The sequence below is a fragment of the Bos mutus genome, chromosome 17 (assembly GCF_027580195.1).
Source record: "Bos mutus isolate GX-2022 chromosome 17, NWIPB_WYAK_1.1, whole genome shotgun sequence".
Lineage (NCBI taxonomy): Eukaryota > Metazoa > Chordata > Mammalia > Artiodactyla > Bovidae > Bos > Bos mutus.
This window is the reverse complement of record NC_091633.1, coordinates 11,167,899-11,187,622: the sequence shown is the minus strand read 5'-3', so window position 1 is coordinate 11,187,622 and position 19,724 is coordinate 11,167,899. Positions and strand designations below refer to the sequence as shown.

General features: G+C 46.1%; 1 protein-coding gene across 2 annotated transcripts in view; it reads right to left on the bottom strand.

The window, feature by feature from the left end:
• Positions 1 to 19,724, bottom strand: part of RPH3A (rabphilin 3A) — a 64,244-nt gene that overhangs the window by 18,660 nt on the left and 25,860 nt on the right. For both annotated transcript variants that reach the window (XM_070385588.1, XM_070385587.1), the window contains 7 exons: positions 10,388 to 10,517; positions 8,802 to 8,888; positions 8,484 to 8,655; positions 6,469 to 6,507; positions 6,218 to 6,370; positions 4,247 to 4,333; positions 1,661 to 1,723 (listed from right to left, as the gene is read on the bottom strand). In XM_070385588.1, the coding sequence (XP_070241689.1) occupies positions 1,661 to 1,723; positions 4,247 to 4,333; positions 6,218 to 6,370; positions 6,469 to 6,507; positions 8,484 to 8,655; positions 8,802 to 8,888; positions 10,388 to 10,517 (731 nt within the window). The remainder of the gene's footprint in view (positions 1 to 1,660; positions 1,724 to 4,246; positions 4,334 to 6,217; positions 6,371 to 6,468; positions 6,508 to 8,483; positions 8,656 to 8,801; positions 8,889 to 10,387; positions 10,518 to 19,724) is intronic.

Genomic DNA, 19,724 nt, shown 5'->3' with positions numbered 1-19,724 from the left:
AGCACGCCAGGCTTCCCTGTCCATCACCAACCCCTGGAGCTTGCTCAAACTCATGTCCAATGAGTCAGTGATGCCACCCAACCATCTCATCCTCTGTCATCCCCTTCTCCTCCCGCCTTCAATCTTTCCCAGCATCAGGGTCTTTTCCAATGAGTCAGTTCTTTGCATCAGGTGGCCAAAGTATTGGAGCTTCAGCTTCAGCATCAGTCCTTCTGATGAATATTCAGGACTGATATCCTTTAGGATGGACTGGTTGGATCTCCTTGCAGTCCAAGGGACTCTCAAGAGTCTTCTCCAACACCACAGTTCAAAAGCATCAATTCTTCGGTGCTCAGCTTTCTTTATAGTCCAACTCTCATATCCATATATGACTACTGGAAAAACTATAGCCTTGACTAGATGGACCTTTGTTGACAAAGTAATAGCTATCATTTAAACATTTTTTTCTCTACTATATGCACAGGAGGCTCAGTGGTAAAGAATCCACCTGCCAATGCAGGAGATGCAGGAGACACGGGTTCGATCCCTGGGTCAGGAAGATCCCCTGGAGGAGGAAACGGCAACCCATTCCAGGATTCTTGCCTGAGAAACCCAAGGACACAGGGCCTGGTGGGCTACAGTCCACGGGGTCACAAAGAGTCGGACACGACTGAGGAACTGAGCCCATCGCACAGCACCTGGTGCATTAGCAAGCAGTGAACACGTTGTATTGATTGGGGCTGTTACATATACATCATGTAATAATCACTGTCACTTGGAGTGATCTTGGCAAAGAAAGAAAGAAGTTTGGAACAGAGAAGGAGACATCACTTGAGTGTTTGCCCCAAGCACCGCCCTGCCTCCACTTCACAGGTGTAGACACAGGCCCAGGGGCAGCAGGTGATGGGCAGAGGCCACGTGTTAAGGTTTTCTATGTCTCAGTTTACTTAATCCTCACAACAACTCTATGAGGTAGGTCTTTGTGTTATTCTCATTTTAGAGATGAGGAAAATGAGGCTCAGGGAAGTTAAGTGACTTACCTAAGGTCACACAGTTGGGAAGTGAAGAAGCAGTGATTTGAATCCAGGCAGCCTGTGCTCTTAACCACTGAATGTATTGTCATTTTCTGTCCATCAAATGTTAGTACTGACTCTCTAGAGTTTTAGAATTCGGGGGATCCCTTAGAGATCATCAGCTAGGTCTCAGGATGCAGAATGGGCCAATGTCTGGTAGCCCCTGCTCTCTCTCTCTCCGCCTCCGTCTCTGTCATTCTCTCTCTCTCTCAATTAGTGAAAGAGAGGTGGCCAAAGTATTTTTTGTGCATCAGGTGGCCAAAGTATTGGAGCTTCAGCTTCAGCATCAGTCCTTCTGATGAATATTCAGGACTGATATCCTTTAGGATGGACTGGTTGGATCTCCTTGCAGTCCAAGGGACTCTCAAGAGTCTTCTCCAACACCACAGTTCAAAAGCATCAATTCTTCGGTGCTCAGCTTTCTTTATAGTCCAACTCTCATATCCATATATGACTACTGGAAAAACTATAGCCTTGACTAGATGGACCTTTGTTGACAAAGTAATAGCTATTATTTAAACATTTTCCTAATATATGCACAGAGTATATGTCATCTAATATATGACAATACTTTTTGTGCACAGGCACAAAAAGAAGTGAACACTTGCCTGGTCTCTGATCTGGAAAGCGTCCTGTTGGCCCTGGACTGGGTCTGCTGCCTCCTGGGGGTCCTGAGTGGGGCAAAGACAGAAAGAAGCTTGGAACAGAGAAGGCGACATCATTTGAGGGTTTGCTCCAAGCCCTCCTCATTTCACGGTGCAGACGCAGGCCCAGGGGTGGTGGATGATGTGCAGAGGTATCCAGGGGTGCAGGAACAGTCCCACTGCGCGGGATCCTGGGGCTGGACAGGCCTAGCTTCAAGCCCCAGTCCTTCCCTCCTGAATCTCAGCTTCCTGCCCACTTCCTCCCATCACCAGTGGGGCTGGTGATACCTGCTCTTCACGTTTTGCTGGCTGTTATGAGGTCAACGAGCTAATGGAATAAGAATCACTTGCAAGGTAACAGGCGAGTCCATGCTTTGTGTCCACCATTATTACCGGGTCATTACCAGTCCAGAGGATTCTCTACATTTCCAAAGCTTGGGATGTGGGAGAGAGCCACAGGTTTGGGGCATGAAATAAAAATAACATTCAATGACACAGTGAGAAAGCCATTCTGGGCTCCATTGGTTCGATACTGATCCCATCATGGGAAAAGTCTTACTGCGGTGCTACTTTTCTTTAACATGTCTCTATAAGTGTCTTTAGCACGTCTTTATAAGTGTCCCTTTTGAAAAAGCAAAAGAGGACAGGCCTCAGGCTCCAAACCTTCAGTAGGCCAGTGTACTGAGAATATCACTGCACTCTTTTATCTTCAGTACATTAATCTTTTAAAGATTTATTTAGTTTATAAATTAAATTATAATTTAATATAGGCTGTGCTAGGTCCTTGTTGCTGTGTGTGAGCTTTCTCTAGTTGTGGTGAGTGGGGTCTACTTCACTGCTGTACGCAGGCTTTTTATTGCTGGGTGTCTCTCGTTGCAGAGCACGGGCTCTAGGCACACAGGCTCAGTAGTTGTGCTACATCGATTTATTTGCCCCATGGCATGTGGGATCTTCCCAGAACAAGGATCAAACCCATGTCCCCCTGCACTGGCAGGCAGACTCCTAACCACTAGACCACCAGAGAAGACCCAGTATACTAATTTTTATAATAGCTTCCACAATAGGTTGAATTGCATTCCCCCAAAGATGTTCAAGTCCAAACTCCCAGTCCCTGTGAATGTGAATATTTAGGAAAAGGGTCTTTGCAGATGACCAAGTTAAGATGCAGTCATTAGGCTGGGCCCTAATCCAATATGACTATTCCCTTATAACGAGGGGAAATTTGGACACACAGGACCCAAGCATGGAAGGAGGATGATGTGAAGATCCCTCTACAAGCCAAGGAATGCCTGAGGCTCCCAGAAGCGAGGGGAGAGGATGGGACACATTCTCTCTCACAGCTCATGAAAGGAACCAACCCTGGCAACACCTTGATTTTGGACTTTTGGCTTCTAGAACTGGGCCACAATACATTTCCTTTATTCTAAGCCACCCAGCTTGAGATATTTGCTATGACTGCCCTTTGTGCTGTTTAGTCACTAAGTTGTGTCCTATTCTTTGAGACTCCATGGACTGCAGCACCGCAGGCCTCCCTGTACTTCACTATCCCCCGGAGGTCACCCAAACCCACGTCCATTGAGTGGTGATGCCATCCAGCCATCTCATCCTCTGTCGTCCCCTTCTCCTCCTGCCTTCAATTTTTCCCAGCATCAAGGTCTTTTCCAATGAGTTGGCTCCTCACATCTGGTGGCCAAAGTATTGGAGCTCCAGCTGCAGCTGGAGTCCTTCCAATGAATATTCATGACTGCCCTAGCAAACTATTAATAATACACTCTCTTTTTTTCTGGTATGGAATGCTGGTTTCCCATTATTATAGGTTTCTTTTAAAATAACAAAATTTTAAAAATATTTTATTTATTTGGTTGCACCAGGTCTTGGTTGCAGCGTGTGGGATCTAGTTCCCTGACCAGGGATTGAACCCAGCTCCCCTGCTTTGGGAGCATGGAGTCTTAGCCATTGGACCACCAGGGAAGTACCTAAAATAACAGCTTTTTAAATGCACCTATTAGGAATTATTTCCATTCTTTTACACAAGCAGTATGTGCTCAAATTTTCTCATGTTACTAATCTCTTGCCACTATTTCTTGCTGAATCTCACATACCTGTCTGAGAACATTTGCCTTTTTGTTAAAGTCCAAGGTCCTTAAATTTTCCTTGAGAGAGAGTTTATGATAACAACTTCTCTCAGTTATGTTTTTAAAGGAGGTCAATTTGAAGAAAATGTTAAGGAAATAAGAGGGCAGATGGTAGACGTATGTGGTGAGAATTGAGAGCAGAGTGACAGTACTGGAAGGTGGGACACCCTGGGGGGTGAAATACTGTCACTTTTTGCGTTTAGGTGGATATGATGCTACACACCCCCTCCCACCCATGCTGGGCTCCCAGCCTCATTCTATTCTAGTAGTACTCATTCTAAGGGTCTTGAAAGAGTTTAGAGTTTGGCAGTGGCTGTAGCTTTGCAAAAAGCCCAGCGGATTCTGCAAGCAAAGGTGGGAGGTATTGTGGTCACAGCTGAGTGACGACCTGGGTGGGCAAGTGGGTGGCAGGTACCTGGTTGCCCAGGCTGGGGAGGTGCCGGGCTCTGCATTGAGGCTGGGGCAGGTCTAGAAGCCTGGACTGAGTTGGCCCGTCTCAAACCTGAAGGGGAAAGAAAAGAGCCTGTCATGTTACACACACACACAGACACGTGCACACACATGCAGTCAAAGCAGGAAGAAGCTTGGGACTGGTGAGCTGGCATAAGGTACGGTCCTCTGGGTATGAACTGGAGGAAGCTCCCTGATATTCTCGGCTCTTTCAGACCTTCTACTCCTCCTCTCAGTGTGTTCTATCTTTTCAATACTTAGATCACCCTGAGCAAGTCACAGCAGCAACATGGGTATTGAAAAGCCCAGGTTCTGTGATGTTGCTCCCAACATCTATGACTTTGCACAAATGACTTGTCCTCTCTGGGCCTCAGTCTCCTCATCTGTCAAATGGGATAACAGTACCTAGCTCACAAGGCTGTGGTGGAGACACATAATGATACAATACATGCAAAGTGCTCAGAACAGTGCCTGGCATGTAGTAAACACTCAAAATCTGGTAGATTTTAAAAATCAATTCGGAATTTATTTTGGTACTTGTGTCAAGCAGATTTCTTTTTTTGTTTTCTTGTCGCACCTTGTGGCGTATGGGATCTTAGTTCCCAAACCAGGGATCAAACCCGTGCCCCTCCTACAGTGAAAGCGTTGAGTCTTAACCCCTGGATGGCTAAGTAAGTCCTGAAAGACTGTTCTTACCTTCATGAGGACTTAGTTTTGTATCCCAGATTTTTCTTTTATAAGCTATGTGTCTTTGGGCTGGTCACTCACCCTCACTGAACCTCAGATGCTTCATGCAGGCAATAACTCTACCCACTTGATAACAATGGGCTGATGGCTTATTTATAATAACTTATTTAATTTCACACCCTGTGAGGTAGGTGCTTTATGAGCTCCATTTTACAAATGGGTAAACTGAGGCACAGAAGGGTTAAGGAGCCCACCTAATGTCTCCTGATTAGTTAGCAGCAGAGCCAGGGTTTGAAGTCAGGTGTTTGATCTCTGGAGTCTACCTGAGACTTTTATGTGCTACTGCCTCTTGCTGAGCTGCTGGGGGATCAAATGTGGATGATACACATAGCAGCTCCTGGTACCCAGAAGCTAAGACATTCCCGGAAGAATGCCTTGTCCTCGCTCACCTCACTGAGCTGGATCCTACCTTTCCTGAATTTACATCTTTAAAAAAAATGTATAACTTTTATTTCCAGAAGTAAAAATGTGTAGGCTTTATAGTAAATCCTCTTTTTTTTTTTTTTTTTTTTTTTTTTGGCTGCAGCCTGTGGCATGTGGTGGAGAAGGAAATGGCAACCCACTCCAGTACTCTTGCCTGGAGAATCCCATGGATGGAGGAGCCTGATGGGCTACAGTCCATGGGGTCGCAAAGAGTCAGACACGACTGAGCGACTTCCCTGTGGCATGTGGGATCCTTGTTCTCCAACCCAGGATGAAACCCGTGTCTCCTGCATTGAAAGCATGGAGTCTTAAACACTGGACCACCAGGGAAATCCTGATTATTATTATTATTATTATTTTTGCCCATGCTGAGTGGCTTGTGGGATCTTAGTTCCCTGACCAGGGATCAAACTCATGCTCCCTGCAATGGAAAGTGTTGAGTCCTAACCTCTGGACCACCAGGTAAGTCCTGAATTGAAACCTTTTTCACAGGAGAGATGCTTGAATGCTCAGAACAGAAAGTACTTGGCCACCTCTGGCTGGAACTAATCCCCAGGTCTTATCTCAGGGTCCTGCATTAGCGCAGCTTGTTTGGTTGTTCATTTTGGTCTTTGTTCATCCATCCATCGACTCACCCAATCATTCAACAAGTGTTCACTGAATGTCTACCAATGGCCAATGAATAAACGGATAAAACACTGTCCTCCCCATTCCTTTTGATTCTCTTCCTCCAGGAAGCCTGTCCGGCTTTGCCCAACTCTCTCACCTGCTGGGCTCTGGCTGGGGTCCCCAGCAGCCATGCCGTGGCCCTGGTCCCAGCTGTCTGAGTCCCGGCCAGAGGAGCTCATTCGTGCCTCAGAGGCCCTGCGCACAGGAGGCCCGTAGCTTCCTCGCCCAGGAGCAGAAGTCACGTCAGGGCCTGGAAGGAAAGCATTAATTGAATGCAGAAAGGGCACCTGAGAAATGGGGGAAAGGACTCCTGTCCCCAGAGTAGAAGACAGAGTCGGCAGAACCCACCTGTCTTCTGACCTGGGCCCCTCCTGTCTTCAGTGTCACCTGCAGAGAGAGAAAAAACTGACCAGGGGTATGTATTTGATGTTTTTGAAGAGGCATCATTTAGGAGCTCACAAAAGGGTCTGTCCACCATTCCTCAGAGCTAAAAAAAAAAAAAATTAAAAATTTCCTCTCCCAACTTCCCCTCTAATGTAGAGACTGCCTACAATATCACATTATTTCCTTTGCAAATGAGTTGGGATCATCAGTTCTGTATTCTTTCTAGAATGTGCTTTGTTCACTTACTTTGATTTTCCCCAGGATTCATCAGGCATGCTCCAACCTCAAGCCCTTTGCAAGTGATATTCCCAAAGATTTTATGGGCACTTTTAACCACCTTGGTCAGTTTCTCCCAAGTATCATCTCTTCAGACAGCCCTTCTCTGACCATTCTGCCCAACATGAAGCTTCTATCCCCTCTACCTGTTTCACTTCTCTTCCAGGCACCTATAACTACCTGATATTTATTGTATTTGCATTAGCTGTTTGTTGAGCATCTGTTTGTCCCACTAAACTTTAATTGCATGAAAGCACGGATTTTATCTGCTTCATTCACTGACTCCCTAGGGCTTAGAACAGAGCCTGGAACTCACTAGGTGTTCAGTAATTGCTTGTTAAAAGAATACTGAAAGCTCATATCATGGGCATAATTCTAAATCTATTATGTATGAAATATCATTATGTCTTAAAAAATGTACATGCCTTAATTTAAAAATATTTCATTGCTTAAAAAATGCCAAAACAATTGCCATGGTAACATCAAAGACCAAAAAATGATCACAAATCATTTTTGTGTGTGTGAAAAACTGCAATTACTGTGAAGTGCAATAAAGCAGGTGCAATAAAACAAGGTGTGCCTGTAGCATCTCATTTAATCTTCAAAATAACCCCTTGAATTATTAACCTCATTTTATAGATGAGGAAAGAGTTTCAGAGAAGTTAGATTACTCATCCAAGCTAACACAACTTGTAGGCTGCAAAGCTGGAATTCAAATTCAGGTATTCCTGGGCTCAGCTACTCAAGATGTTGACAGTTACGCTATGCAGTCTTCTCATCTTAGAGGGAGTAATGCTTAACCAGGGAGAAAGATGCTCTAGTGATGGAAACCCAGGGCTACAGAGTATGTTGACAGTTTGGTGAGTCTCTGCAAAGAGCAGAAATTGCTCATGTCTTGCCAGGATAAAAGTATTTGTTGAGTGCCTGTTGAGTGTCAGACATGTTACTGGGTGCCTTGAGAACCTATGATTGGGCACTTCAATTTTGGCGACCTTCAACTATAACATTCCTTTCAGAAGTACTGCCTGCTCTCAGCTCTGGAATTGTCCTTCAGACCAGTTTTTATCACTTCATCAAAAGTACTGCAAGAGCTTTATGTGGTCAGTCTTGGTGGCCTTATTAAATTAAAATGTGTTCTATTGAGGTTACATTTTTTTTTACTGTTTTGTCACTCTTTTTATTATCATTTTAATAATTAATAAAAATAGATAATAGTGATAATATCCATAGTAGCAGTAATTTTCTTTTTGCTAATTTCCTTTTTATTCATCTTTCACTTTTAATTAGTCCAGTTTTGGATTTGCTGGTGATTGATATAAGAAATATCAGGAGAAAATAAGGCCTTTTCAGCAAGCCTCCGATCCCCTGTCCTCCGGACTCCAGTGTGTATTTTGGTGCTGGGAGCCTTTCTTAGTTCCTAATTTTGACTTCCATCTCTGCTGTGCCTCTAAATACTCCATCAGGGATGACAACAAAGCCTTTTGGGAGCCTGGCATTGCTGGAGAGGTCCCTGTGCTACTCTCTTGATAAGGGTTCATAGTGAGTTGTGAAAGGGACATAGGAGTTCTAGACCGAAGCCCAGAGGCTGGCTGGCTATCCACCAGCTGGGCAGAAACACAGACATGATGTCAGGACACCTTTCAAGTAGACCAGTTAGCCAAGATCTGCCCTTGGTCCTGAAAGAAGTAGCTGTATTTTCCTACCTCGAGTTGGAGCCCGGGCAGGGTGCTTGGGCTCAGGAGTGGGCTGCTCAGGGGCAGCGGGCACAGGCTCACTGACTGGCTGCTGGGGCTTGTTCTTCTTTATGGGCATAGGCTGTGGGAGGACCTGTTTGGGGAAGCCCTTGAAGAACCATGCTCCAGAGCGCTTCCACACCTGGAGGAGGAGAGGTAGAAGATGAAGGCATGGCAGCTGAGCACTATTGCTCCTGTCTTGATGAATGCTAATTTTCCACTCTGCTCCCTGTCCTCAGAGCACCGACACAGTAGGCTCCAGGAGCCAAATGGGACCCGTTCACTCACCTCTCTCTGCTCGATGCAGATTTTGCAGAGCCACACAGGGTGTGGGCGGTTGTTGGAGGTCTCCACCCCACACTTGGTGCAGACATTCTGGAGACAAAACACAGCCCAGTGCACACTTAAGATATGTCAGGCTCGGAACTGCTGGCAATCAGAAATGGCTGGGAAGGGTGGCAATGAAGCCCCATTCTCCCTTGTTCCTCACCTGCCTCCCATGACCAAGGCCAGTTAGAATAAAGTTCTAATTTGAGTCTTGATTTCTGATAACAAGAACTGGAGTCATTCCCAAGCCCTCAATGCAGGGATTCTCCAAGAGTCTCTGTGGGGCCTGAGTTTTCAGCATCCACACCAGGGAGATCATTGACATAATTCTTTAAAGAGCGACTATTTATCTGTTTCTTACTTTATTTCTTCTTTCTTTCCCAAATGAACTGGAGACAACCTAGACTATGACTACAGATTCAACTCCTTACAAAGAAGGAAGTTATCTGAGTACATGTTATGACTATGTGATGGAACATTATACTTTTGGCTGAGTTTCCTGCCAATCAAAACAGGTCACAAAATTCTCACTATCTAGTTGGCTACAGAAGGCAGGTTTTTTGGAGTAGATAACCTTCCCCCAATATTCCATTCTAAATGCTAATTGGGACCCCAAGTAGGAGAAGTCAGGTGATATTATGGATCTCTCCAGCTAGATTGTTCCCTTGAATTCCTTTCCTGGGAATCAGACCCAAGGACAGTTGTGTTTCTGTCCTGGAATGGTCAAGTGCAGACAACCTGAGCAGAGGGTACAAGGTGGAGAGCATACAAGCCCCAAGAGTGAATGCTTGAGGCTTTCCTGCCAGTCCAGTGGCTAGGACCTCATCTTCCAATGCAGGAGGTGCGGGTTTGATCCCTGGTTGGGAAGCTAAGATCCCACATGTCTCATGGCCAAAAAACCAAAACATAAAACAGAAGCAATATTGTAACAAATTTAATAAAGACTTTAAAAATAGTACATGTCAAGAAATCTGGAAAAAAAAAAAAAGAGTGAATGCTTAAGAAGACCAAAGTCTAACTTGGCCTAACTTGGCTAGAGAGGGGCTTTCTAAAATGGCTTCTACTGTAACCCAGGGTAGAGCTTGCTGTGTATGCTGTCCATGTACACATGTATAGGCATAAGCCCAGCAGTTTTTTGTTTTTTGTTTTTTTTGGCCACATGGGATCTTAGTTCCCCAATCAGGGATTGAACCTGCACCCTCCCATGGCGGAATCACTGAGTCTTAACCACTAGACTACCAGGAAGTCCCCCAGTATGCTCTTTAGGATGACCAATATCTTGCTGAGCCAGAATACCTGTAGGTTCAACCATAGTTCATGTTCTGCCTCATTCTCCCAAGGTCATACTGTATGAAGCAGAGCTCCAAGGGTACAGAAGGGTCAGCATGACATCTAGGAGAGGAACCATGAACAGGCACAAGAGCATGCTAGAAGGAATCAACCCAAGCTCCATCCCTAAGAGCAAAGGCCCCCAAAAGGCTGGACCCTAGGCTTAGGCCCTCTGCATGGGATGTGCAGGGAAGCAGGGAAGGGGAGGGAGACGGTACCTTCTTACAGTCCTCACACACCACACAGGCGGAGCCCAGCATCCCCAGCTGTTCTCCACACAGGATGCAGCGGTTTACCCCGTCCCCGGCCACGTTCTTCCTCATGTTCTCTAGGCGGTCCACCAGGCGCCTGGAAGCAGAGTCAGGGTTATATGGACCTTACAGGACCAGGGACCACCAGCATCTCCCTCAATACCTGGCTGATGGCTTTAACCTTCTCTGGGGCACATATTCTTGAGTATCTGATGATGACTAATTGGGCCACTCCCCAGAAAAAAGGTACATACATTCTGATATATTTCAGAACATCATGGAACCCCTTTCCTGTACCCAAAAGTCTATCTATTCTACTAACTTCAGATTAGGAACTTTCATCTTTTCTCCTGTCACCTCCTCCAGGGACATTGTCTTCTGAACTCCAGATTGTCTACACGATGTCTTCACTTGGGTCTCAAACTTGCACTTTCATCTCAACTCTTAATCTTGGCTGCTCTTCATTCCATCCCCAGGGAATCTGCTCCCATTCTCAGGAAGCAGTAGGACTATCCACTAACTTGCTCCAACCAGAAACCTAGAGGGTCTTCCTGAGCCCCTACTCTCCAGACCTTCAATGACCCTACCAAATCTTATTGTATCTAACTCCATAATGTTTCCAGAATCCACCCACTTCCCTGTCTTCACCGCAGCCAAGCCACAGACATGTCCCCTCCAGATGACTGCAGGAACCTCTCGGTCTCTGTGTCTTCATTCATCTCCTTCTATTGTCTGTTCTCCCCACCACAGCCATGGAGAAATTCCTAAAACATAAATCTGATCATGGCACTCCCTCTTCCCCCTAAAACCTTTAGCTGGTTCCCATTCCACAAGGTTTCTGTGATCCTATGTGGTCTGGCCCTGGATAAAACCCTAAACTTCTTCTCCCTCTTAGTTTTACTTCAGTGTTATAGTTCAGTGGTTTTTTAAGTCTGATGACCAGACCATTAGCACCAGTGTCTCCTGGAAATTTGTCAGAAATGAAAATTCTTGGGCCCCACTCCAGAATAATCTAGTCAGAGAGTCTGGAGGGCAGGGCCTGGCAATCTGCTTTAGCAACGCCTCCAGGGGATTCTGGCAAAAGTTTCAGAACCACTGCTCTGGTTACCCTGGTCTTCTTTGAGTTATAGTTTTCCTAACTGCCTCAGTGCTTCTGTACATTCTGTTCCTTGTGCCTGAAACATGCCTTTGCCCATTGCACATCTTTGTGATCTTTCTCTCTCTCGCACACACACACAATTTTCCTGTCTAGATCCCCCTTATCCTTCATATTCCATATATATTTCATATTCCAATATCCCCTCCCCTTAGAAAACTTCTCTGACTACCCATTTTATTTACTCTAATTGCAACCCTTCTGCATAGCACTTGCCACATGTATAAGTAATTGTGGGATTGTCTACACTAAGTAATTAATTAACTGTGAGTCCATCTCTAGACTATGAACTCCCCTGGGTCAGGGATCTTGTCCTCAGGGCCAGAACAGTGCCTGGTCCACAGTGAGTGTTCACACATGATGGTCAAATGAATGAATGAATGAATGAATGCAGCCTGCCTCCTAAATATGTAATCAGCAAAAGCAAGCTGAATTGAATGTCAAGTGACATATAATAGCAGCTTATACTTACTGAATACATAGTGCTTATTATACGCTTGGCATGGTATGAAGTGCTTTGCCATCCGACCCTAGGAGGTACTATTAATAAGCCATTTTGCAGGTAAAGAAAGTGAGTCACTTTCTTTAAAATTAAATTACTTGCCCAAGGTCACACAGCTAGGAAGTAGCAAAGCTAAAACTGAAACCCATGTATCTTATGTGCTACACTGTGTGTGCGTGAGTGTGTGTCTGTTAATCATTCCGTCATGTCTGACTCTTTGCAACCCCACGGACTGTAGCCCGCCAGGCTCCTCTGTCTATGAAATTCTCCAGGCAAGAATATTGGAGTGGGTTGCCGTTCCTTTCTCCAGGGGAATCTTCCTGTGCCAGGGACTGAACCCAGGTCTCCTGCATTGCAGGCAGATTCTTTACCTTTTGAATCACCAGGGAAGCCCATGTGTTATGCTAACCCTTCTCAAAGTTAATGTGCATACAAGTCACACTGGTATCTTGTTAAAATGCAGATTCCAAGGCATCAGGTCTGGGGTGAGGCCTGAGGTGTGCGTTTCTAGAAAACTCCCAAGTGATTCCACACTATGCTACTGGTCCCAGAACACACTCTGAATAGCACAAGGCTGCACATAATGACTCTATCTGTGGGGGCATCCTGCTTCAATCTCAAGTGGGTTGTTTTTGACACTTCCCACCAGCCTGAGGGGCTTCCCAGGTGGCGTTAGTGGTAACCCACCTGCCATCCCTGCAGGAGATGTAAGAGACACAGATTTGATCCCTGGGTCGGGAAAATCCCCTGGAGAAGGAAATGGCAACCTCCAGTATTCTTGCCTGGAGAATCCCCATGGACAGAGGAGCCTGGAGGGCTATAGTCCATGGGGTGGCAAAGAGTTGAGCATAACTGAAGCAACTTAGTATGCACACATCAGCCTGAAGTCATCTCCTGCTTTTTCCCTCAAACAAAACCTTATTGTTTCCATTCCAGCCACTGCCAGTGGACTCAGATGAAGGTGGACCCTGCGCACCCCTCCACGTGCTGGCTGTCAGCTGTGGACACCAGAGGCATGAGAACCACTGGGATGGCACTTGGGCATCACAGGGTCCAGGAGGTCCCTGGCCAGCCCTGCTGGCAGCTACCTGATGCTGATTCTCCCCACAGCCATCTCTCCTCGGTCCCGCCATCCGCTCAAAGCGCTCTAGTCGCTGTGTTATAAATAGCAGCTTCTCTGTGTTCCATTCAACAGGGGAGCCCACAGAGGAGCCAAAAGCTTGTGGGCGCTAGAGCCTGCTGTGACCCTGATCAGACAGAGCTGTTTAGGGAGGCAGCATGTGAAAAAGCAAAGACAGCACGCTCTCTTCCTCTGCCTCTGCCCCAACCCTTCCCACATTTTCCCTAGAAATGGTTTTTATAGGATGATGCAATGATGCGAGGTAACCAAATCCAGGGGCTCCCGGTGCTGTCTCAGTACACCAGTAGCCAGTGTCTACTGAGCACTTACAATGTGCCAGGCACAGAGGTGAGCACTCCACGTGGATTTCCTCAACAAATCCTTCCAGCAGCACTGCAAGCTGAAGACTATTCTTTTCCTCATTTTCCAAATGAGAAAAGTGAAGCACAGAGAGGTGAATTGAGGTACTCAAGTCACACAGCAGGGAGGTGGGTAGGGAAAGCCTGAACTCAGATTCAGGCAGTCTGGCAGTGTGGTTTTTGAGTCCCTGTTCTTTTTTTTTTCTACGTTTAAGTAAATAAAAAATCTTAGTTCCCTGACCAGGCGTGGGCCTGTGCACACCTGCAGTGGAATCATAGCATCTTAACCACTGGACCACTAGGGAAGTCCTTCAAGTCCTGTTCTTATTCAGACCTTGCTGCTGCTGCTGCCGAGCAGAGCCATGGGGACCTTCTTGAACAGTCCAGTCTCCCCCTGCTCTGTTCCGTTGCCTTTCTCACATCAGTGGGGCCTCAATCACTGGTAGGTACCAAGTAGCACACATGATTCTGTCTCTTTTGCCTCTGACTTCTCAGAAGTTGGGATAAGACACCCAACAACTGAGCTGCCATCTTGTTCCCCTAAAGAGTCCCCGATGTAGGATGGAGAAATCTGGATGTTAGCCTTGAATTTTGCCTCTCTGGGATGCAATTTCCTCATCTGTAAAGGAGAAGGTGTTGGGCTAAGTTGGTCATTGTCAGATTGTGTTTTATGGCACCCCAGAGGTTCCTCAGAGACCATCTTGGGGCCACTCACTGGAGTGGTATAGCGGGAGTAATGCTGAGAGACATTTCATTCAGAGTATATCTGTGTTTATCTCTTTCATTTGTTTGAGCTTTTGGATTAGATTTCCTTCAGAAAGTTGGTTCCACTATTTAAAGAAACAGTTTGAAGTTGTCCGGAGCAGACAGATTTGAAGATGCTTTTCAATGCCATAGAATTACCAAATGTTACGCGACAATGGTAAGCTAATGGAGGCAGGGGATGGTAATTGCACAGTGTCATATATGCATTTTTCTTTTTTGGGGACACATGTTTGTTTTCACATTTCCCCTCATCCACAGCCAGATGAAGTGATTAATCCAGCCAGAAAGTAGTTACATTTTGCTCTTCTCGCTCTATCAGCGGTGGTGATGGCGGTGAGGGGTAGTCCCCAAGCACAGAGAGCACTAAGCCTGGGCTAGGATCTAGTTCTCTGCGCCAGTAAACCATCTTTGCTTTCCATGAGTTCCCCTCGTGGCCTTCTGCCTCGAGTCAAGCTTTGCCAACCCAGCTCAGGAAGAGAGCATGGGCTAGATGACCCAATTCTAAACTGCAGCATACTTTACTCAGGAAACCTAGAAGGCTCAGCTGCTGCCACTTGCAAACCCACACTCTTGCATCCCTCTCAAGATGCTTGCTCCTTCCATCATTCAGTCCTCAACTCCAAAAGGCCCCATTAACACGCATTGTACTGGCAGTGTCTCATTAGCTTATATCAGTGGCAGCAAACGGCATGGAAAAACAGATTGAAGATCATTATCCAGATCTCTCAGCATAGCGACCCTTGTTATTTGTGAATTCAGTACAGACCAATAAAGAGAGAGGTAGTGGAGTAGGTTGGGCAGACCTTCCTTCTCTGCTCAAAGACAGGGATGAACAGGGTGGCAGGTGTGGGGGTGTTTCCTGTAGCCTGACCATTCGGACAATCTCTCTGCAGCCCCAGATGCTAGGGCCTCAACAGGGAGGGCCTGAATAGCCAAGGAGCATAAATTTGGAAATAAAACTTTGCAGGGAACTAAGTCCAAATTATGTCATGAAGACCATGAGTCATAGATGAGTCTATCCTGGTGATAAAATATTTCAGTTTCTTCACCCCATAAGGAATGTTTCTTGTTACCAGTCTTGGCAGGAAAGTCCTATATGCACTATGAAAGATGCCTGTAACCCTCAATGCATGTTAATGACCCAGAAGAATTAAAAAACAACAACAACCAACGCCTGGAGTCCCAGCTCTAAAACTTCTCAGTTATGGATTTGATTACACTCGGAAACCAGTATTTCAGCCTATGGTCCTGTTGACAGCCACCGCATGCGGGTATGTTCTGCAAATGGATGGTTCATCTAGATTACCCTAGAAGAGTGTTCAACATTCAGATTCTGTGGGACTGGGATGGGTTCCAAGTGTCTGTAGTTTGGAGTAGCTCCCTATGGGATCCTGGTGCTGGTGAATTTTTGGCCACATTTTGAGAAATGCTTCGGTAGGGAAGGAAGCAGTGGGACAAATCACACAAGAAAATGCTCTTCTCGTTATGTTAAGTGGAGGAAAACCCCCCAAATCCATGCAGAACTGTGATCGTGATACAAGGCTGGGTTTGGAACATGCTCATCTGAACACATGTGCCTAGTGTGCATCAGGCCAAAAAAAAAAAATTAGAAAAGAAACACACTGAAATATTCACAATGATCATTTCCAGGTGGTGGGATTATGAGTAACTTTTACTTCCGTCTTTAATACCTGTGCTACCCTCTTCCCTTAAGCACCCAGTTAGCTGGACTCCTCTATACTTTCTTAACTTTCTATGATAAACATGAGCTACTTTATGTTAGACAATAAAATTAGCATTTTTGGAGATAGAGAACATGTAAGCCAAGGGTTAAAAGCCATGGCCTTAAATCCTACCCCTCATCCAGGCAATGACCTAGAAAAAGCTTTGTGCTCTGCGTGCTTTCACCCAAACAAAATGTGAGCAGTTAGATGAGATGCACCTCAAGCTTCCTCCCCTGGGCAACACTCAGGGATTCTCAGATGCTGAGGCTAAAGCATCAAGATTTCTTCTTGTGTTTTGAAACTGAAGGACCTTCACTGACAGAGAAGATCCATCTGCATCGGCAGGCTAGCTTTGTTTGCCTGTCTAATGTCTCCACATTAAGCGCCCAATTAGCTGGACACTGTACGTGGCTGTCACTCTCTAGTTATGTCTTTACATGCCCGATTAACTTTATGATTCCTACTCGTGCCTCAGATCCAGGAAACCCATCCATCACCAGGCTGGGTGCTTAAGGGGAGCTGATGGTTATTCAGTGAAGTTGGGTGGGCATCTCCCGTTTCCCAGGATGTTTCTGGAGGCACCAGAAAGGTTAATGGTCTCCTCCTCTGGGCACCAACAGACAACCCCTGGAGGTGGTGGGAAGTGGATTCCCAGGGTGCTCTGACCTTGCTGTCCAAATAGACGCAGATGGGCTATTCATTCATGTGACGAAAATTTATGGAGAAACTACGTGACAGTAGACAGCGAGGACACAACGGGGAGCAGAACAGATGAGGGGCCTGGCGTCATGGAGCTGGCATTCTAGAGACTCGGACATTTTTACATGATCACATCGATCATCATAATTAAGCTCAGAGAAAGTACTCTGCAGAACAAGCTGTGAGAACTCAGAGGGAGGGACATTAAGTAGGATGGGGCCTCAGAGAAAGTGACTGCTGAAATGAGACCTGAGGATAAAGAGGAGCTGGACCAGTAAAGAGGGTGAGGAAAAGCACTGGAAGAAGAAGGAACAGCAAGTGCAAGGGAGTTGAGAGTTGCTTAACAGGGCTTGGGCGGAACGGCAGAAGATGAGTCTGGAGGGGTGGCCAGGGGCCATTCCCTGCAAAGTCTTGAGTCTAACAGTGATGGGAAAGCATGAAAGGGCTTTCGGTAGAGGAAACCCAACTTCCCCCATTTTGAGACAATGTATGGACATATGAATGGAGCCCCTGGAGTCTTGAAACAGTGAGTTTCAAATGCCAAAGTGGTTCTAGGTGGAATGAGGCAGGCAGGTCACCAGACTTTGTCTACACATGGGAGGGACCAGGTCTCTTGAAACTATAAGATTGTCCCCAGTGGCTCTAATTCAGTGGTGACAGTGTATACTAGGAAGCCTCTGAGATGCCATTGCATGCTAGCTGGCTTAAGGAGCCCCTCTGTGTTAGCTTCTTAGTGCTGCTGTCACAAATTACAGCCTAGTGGCTTATGACAGCACAAAAGTCCTAGAGATTATATACCTGACATAGGTTTCACTTAGTCAAGGCACTGGCAGGCAGGTCTGCGTTCTTTCTGCAAGCTCTAGAACATCTGTTCTTTGCCTTTTCTAATTTCTAGAAGCTGCCCACATTCCTTGGCTTGTGGCTTCTCCCTCCATCTTCAAAGCCAGCAGTGTAGCATTTGCCAATCTTGCTGTTACCCTTCCACCTCTCTCTTATAAGGACCCATGTGATTATATTGGCTATTCCAGGGTAATCTCTGTATCTCCAGATTCTTAATCATACCTGCAAAGTCTCTTTGGCCATAGGAGGAACATAGCCGCAGGTCCCAGGGGTTAGGATGTGAACATCTTTGCAGGGCAGCATTATTCTACCCACTACACCTATATTCCTGCCCCATCTGACATGCAAGTTCTGTTTCCACCTGGTTCAGGTCAGAATCAGATTCAAGTCCTCTTCTCTGGAGCAATGTTTGGGCAGTTCCTCCCTGCCTGGCTGTGGATGTCAGAAAAATCAAGTTTTTGGACCCTGTGAGTTTCTGATCACCTTCTCTGGGTACTCAACCCCAGGAAAACATAGAGTCTCTCCACACATGCACACGCACATGAACACTTGCACACACACACACACACACACTCTTTGAAAATTAAGAAATGTGAGGCACTTATGATGCAGGAGTTGGGGTGTCCATTCTGCAGTGACCTTGCTTGGGTGCACAGTGGACTTTGGGCTTTGGACTTTGGACTTTGCGATTTCCTGGCTCTGAGACTTTAAGAAAGTTACATAACCTTTCTGAGCTTCTGTTTTCCATCTGTAAATTTAATGAAAACAAAGTCCTTGCCACCTGGAATTGTTGCAAAGATAAAACAAGAGTGTTTGTAAAATGCCTGGAACACGGTAACTACTCAGTTGTGGCTGCTGCTAATTATTTCTTCTGGAAATTTGTAGCTTTAATAGCTCCCTATGCTCACATTTTTTTTTCTGTGTAACCAGAGTGCTAAAATCTGCACATGAAATCCATCTTTCTAAAGCATTTAAAGAGGCTGCCGTGACTAGAAACTGACAGAACTCATGTGCCTGTCTCTAACCACACACACAGATGGAACCTACAACCACACAGGAACATGGGTGTGATTGTCACCCGCATACAGAGCATGCTTTCACACACACACAGCTGTACACACTCTGCTTTTGCAAGGAGCCTAGCTCTAGTTGGCTGCCTTCTGCAGACAAGGATACCAGCCAACTGCAGATCTGATACTGCTTTTTGGTTGAGCTCAGGCTTCCTCCAAAAAATCCAAATTGGCCCCAGAAATGTTCAGGCAACTGCTTTAGCGCTTTCAAACCAGCATTGCTGCAACATCTTGATGAATGTTAAAGAGAAGCCTAATAGATGTACAATTGCTCCAGAAAGTAGTTTAATGGGGTGAGCTGCAGAGCTGAGAAGAACACCCTGCCTGTGAAGGTGTGTTGGCTGTATGTGCTGGTCCCTGAACTGGTGAGGAAAATGGTGAAAAGCTGGGCCTCCATCACTGATGGTGTGGAGACAGAGAGCTGCCTTTAGAGCCATGATGGAGCGCGACTGCACGATGGTTCGGAAGACGCAGCGCAGTGAGAGTGCATCATGTTGTTTCTCTCTCTCTCTCCCTCACGTGCACACTCCATTAATTCCAGAGTCATGCTGCTTTCCCCATCACCCTAATTGCCAAGTGGGGAGATGCTACCACTAGGTTTATTAGACTTGGCATTTCCTAAAGTCTAGTCTGGGTCATCTAGACTGTGAACATGGCTGCTCTGAAGGGGGCTGGTCTAAGATTCCAACGCCAAGGTCTCTCGGGAACCTGTCCTTAAATGACTAAGTCCTTCCATCATGAAGCCATGCTGCTGGCATGCAGAGTGCATGCAGTTCAGACTCATTAATTTCTACTGCTGTTTATTACCGTCACTAGCTGGGGAGCTGTTGATCCTACTCTGTCTCCTTGATGGATTGGTCAGTGGGATTCCTGTCTGGACCCCAGCACTTTGGGGAAGGGGGTCACCCCGGGTCAGGGTTGGAGCCAAGAGAGAAAGCCCGAGGGCTCCGCTGGGCTAATGTAGTCAGCCAGGCAAGGAACTGGGTCATTTAAACCCAATAATAGCAACAGTTATCTGGTGCTGTGCTAAGCATTCCTTGTGCATTGTTTTCCTTAAGCCATACAACCT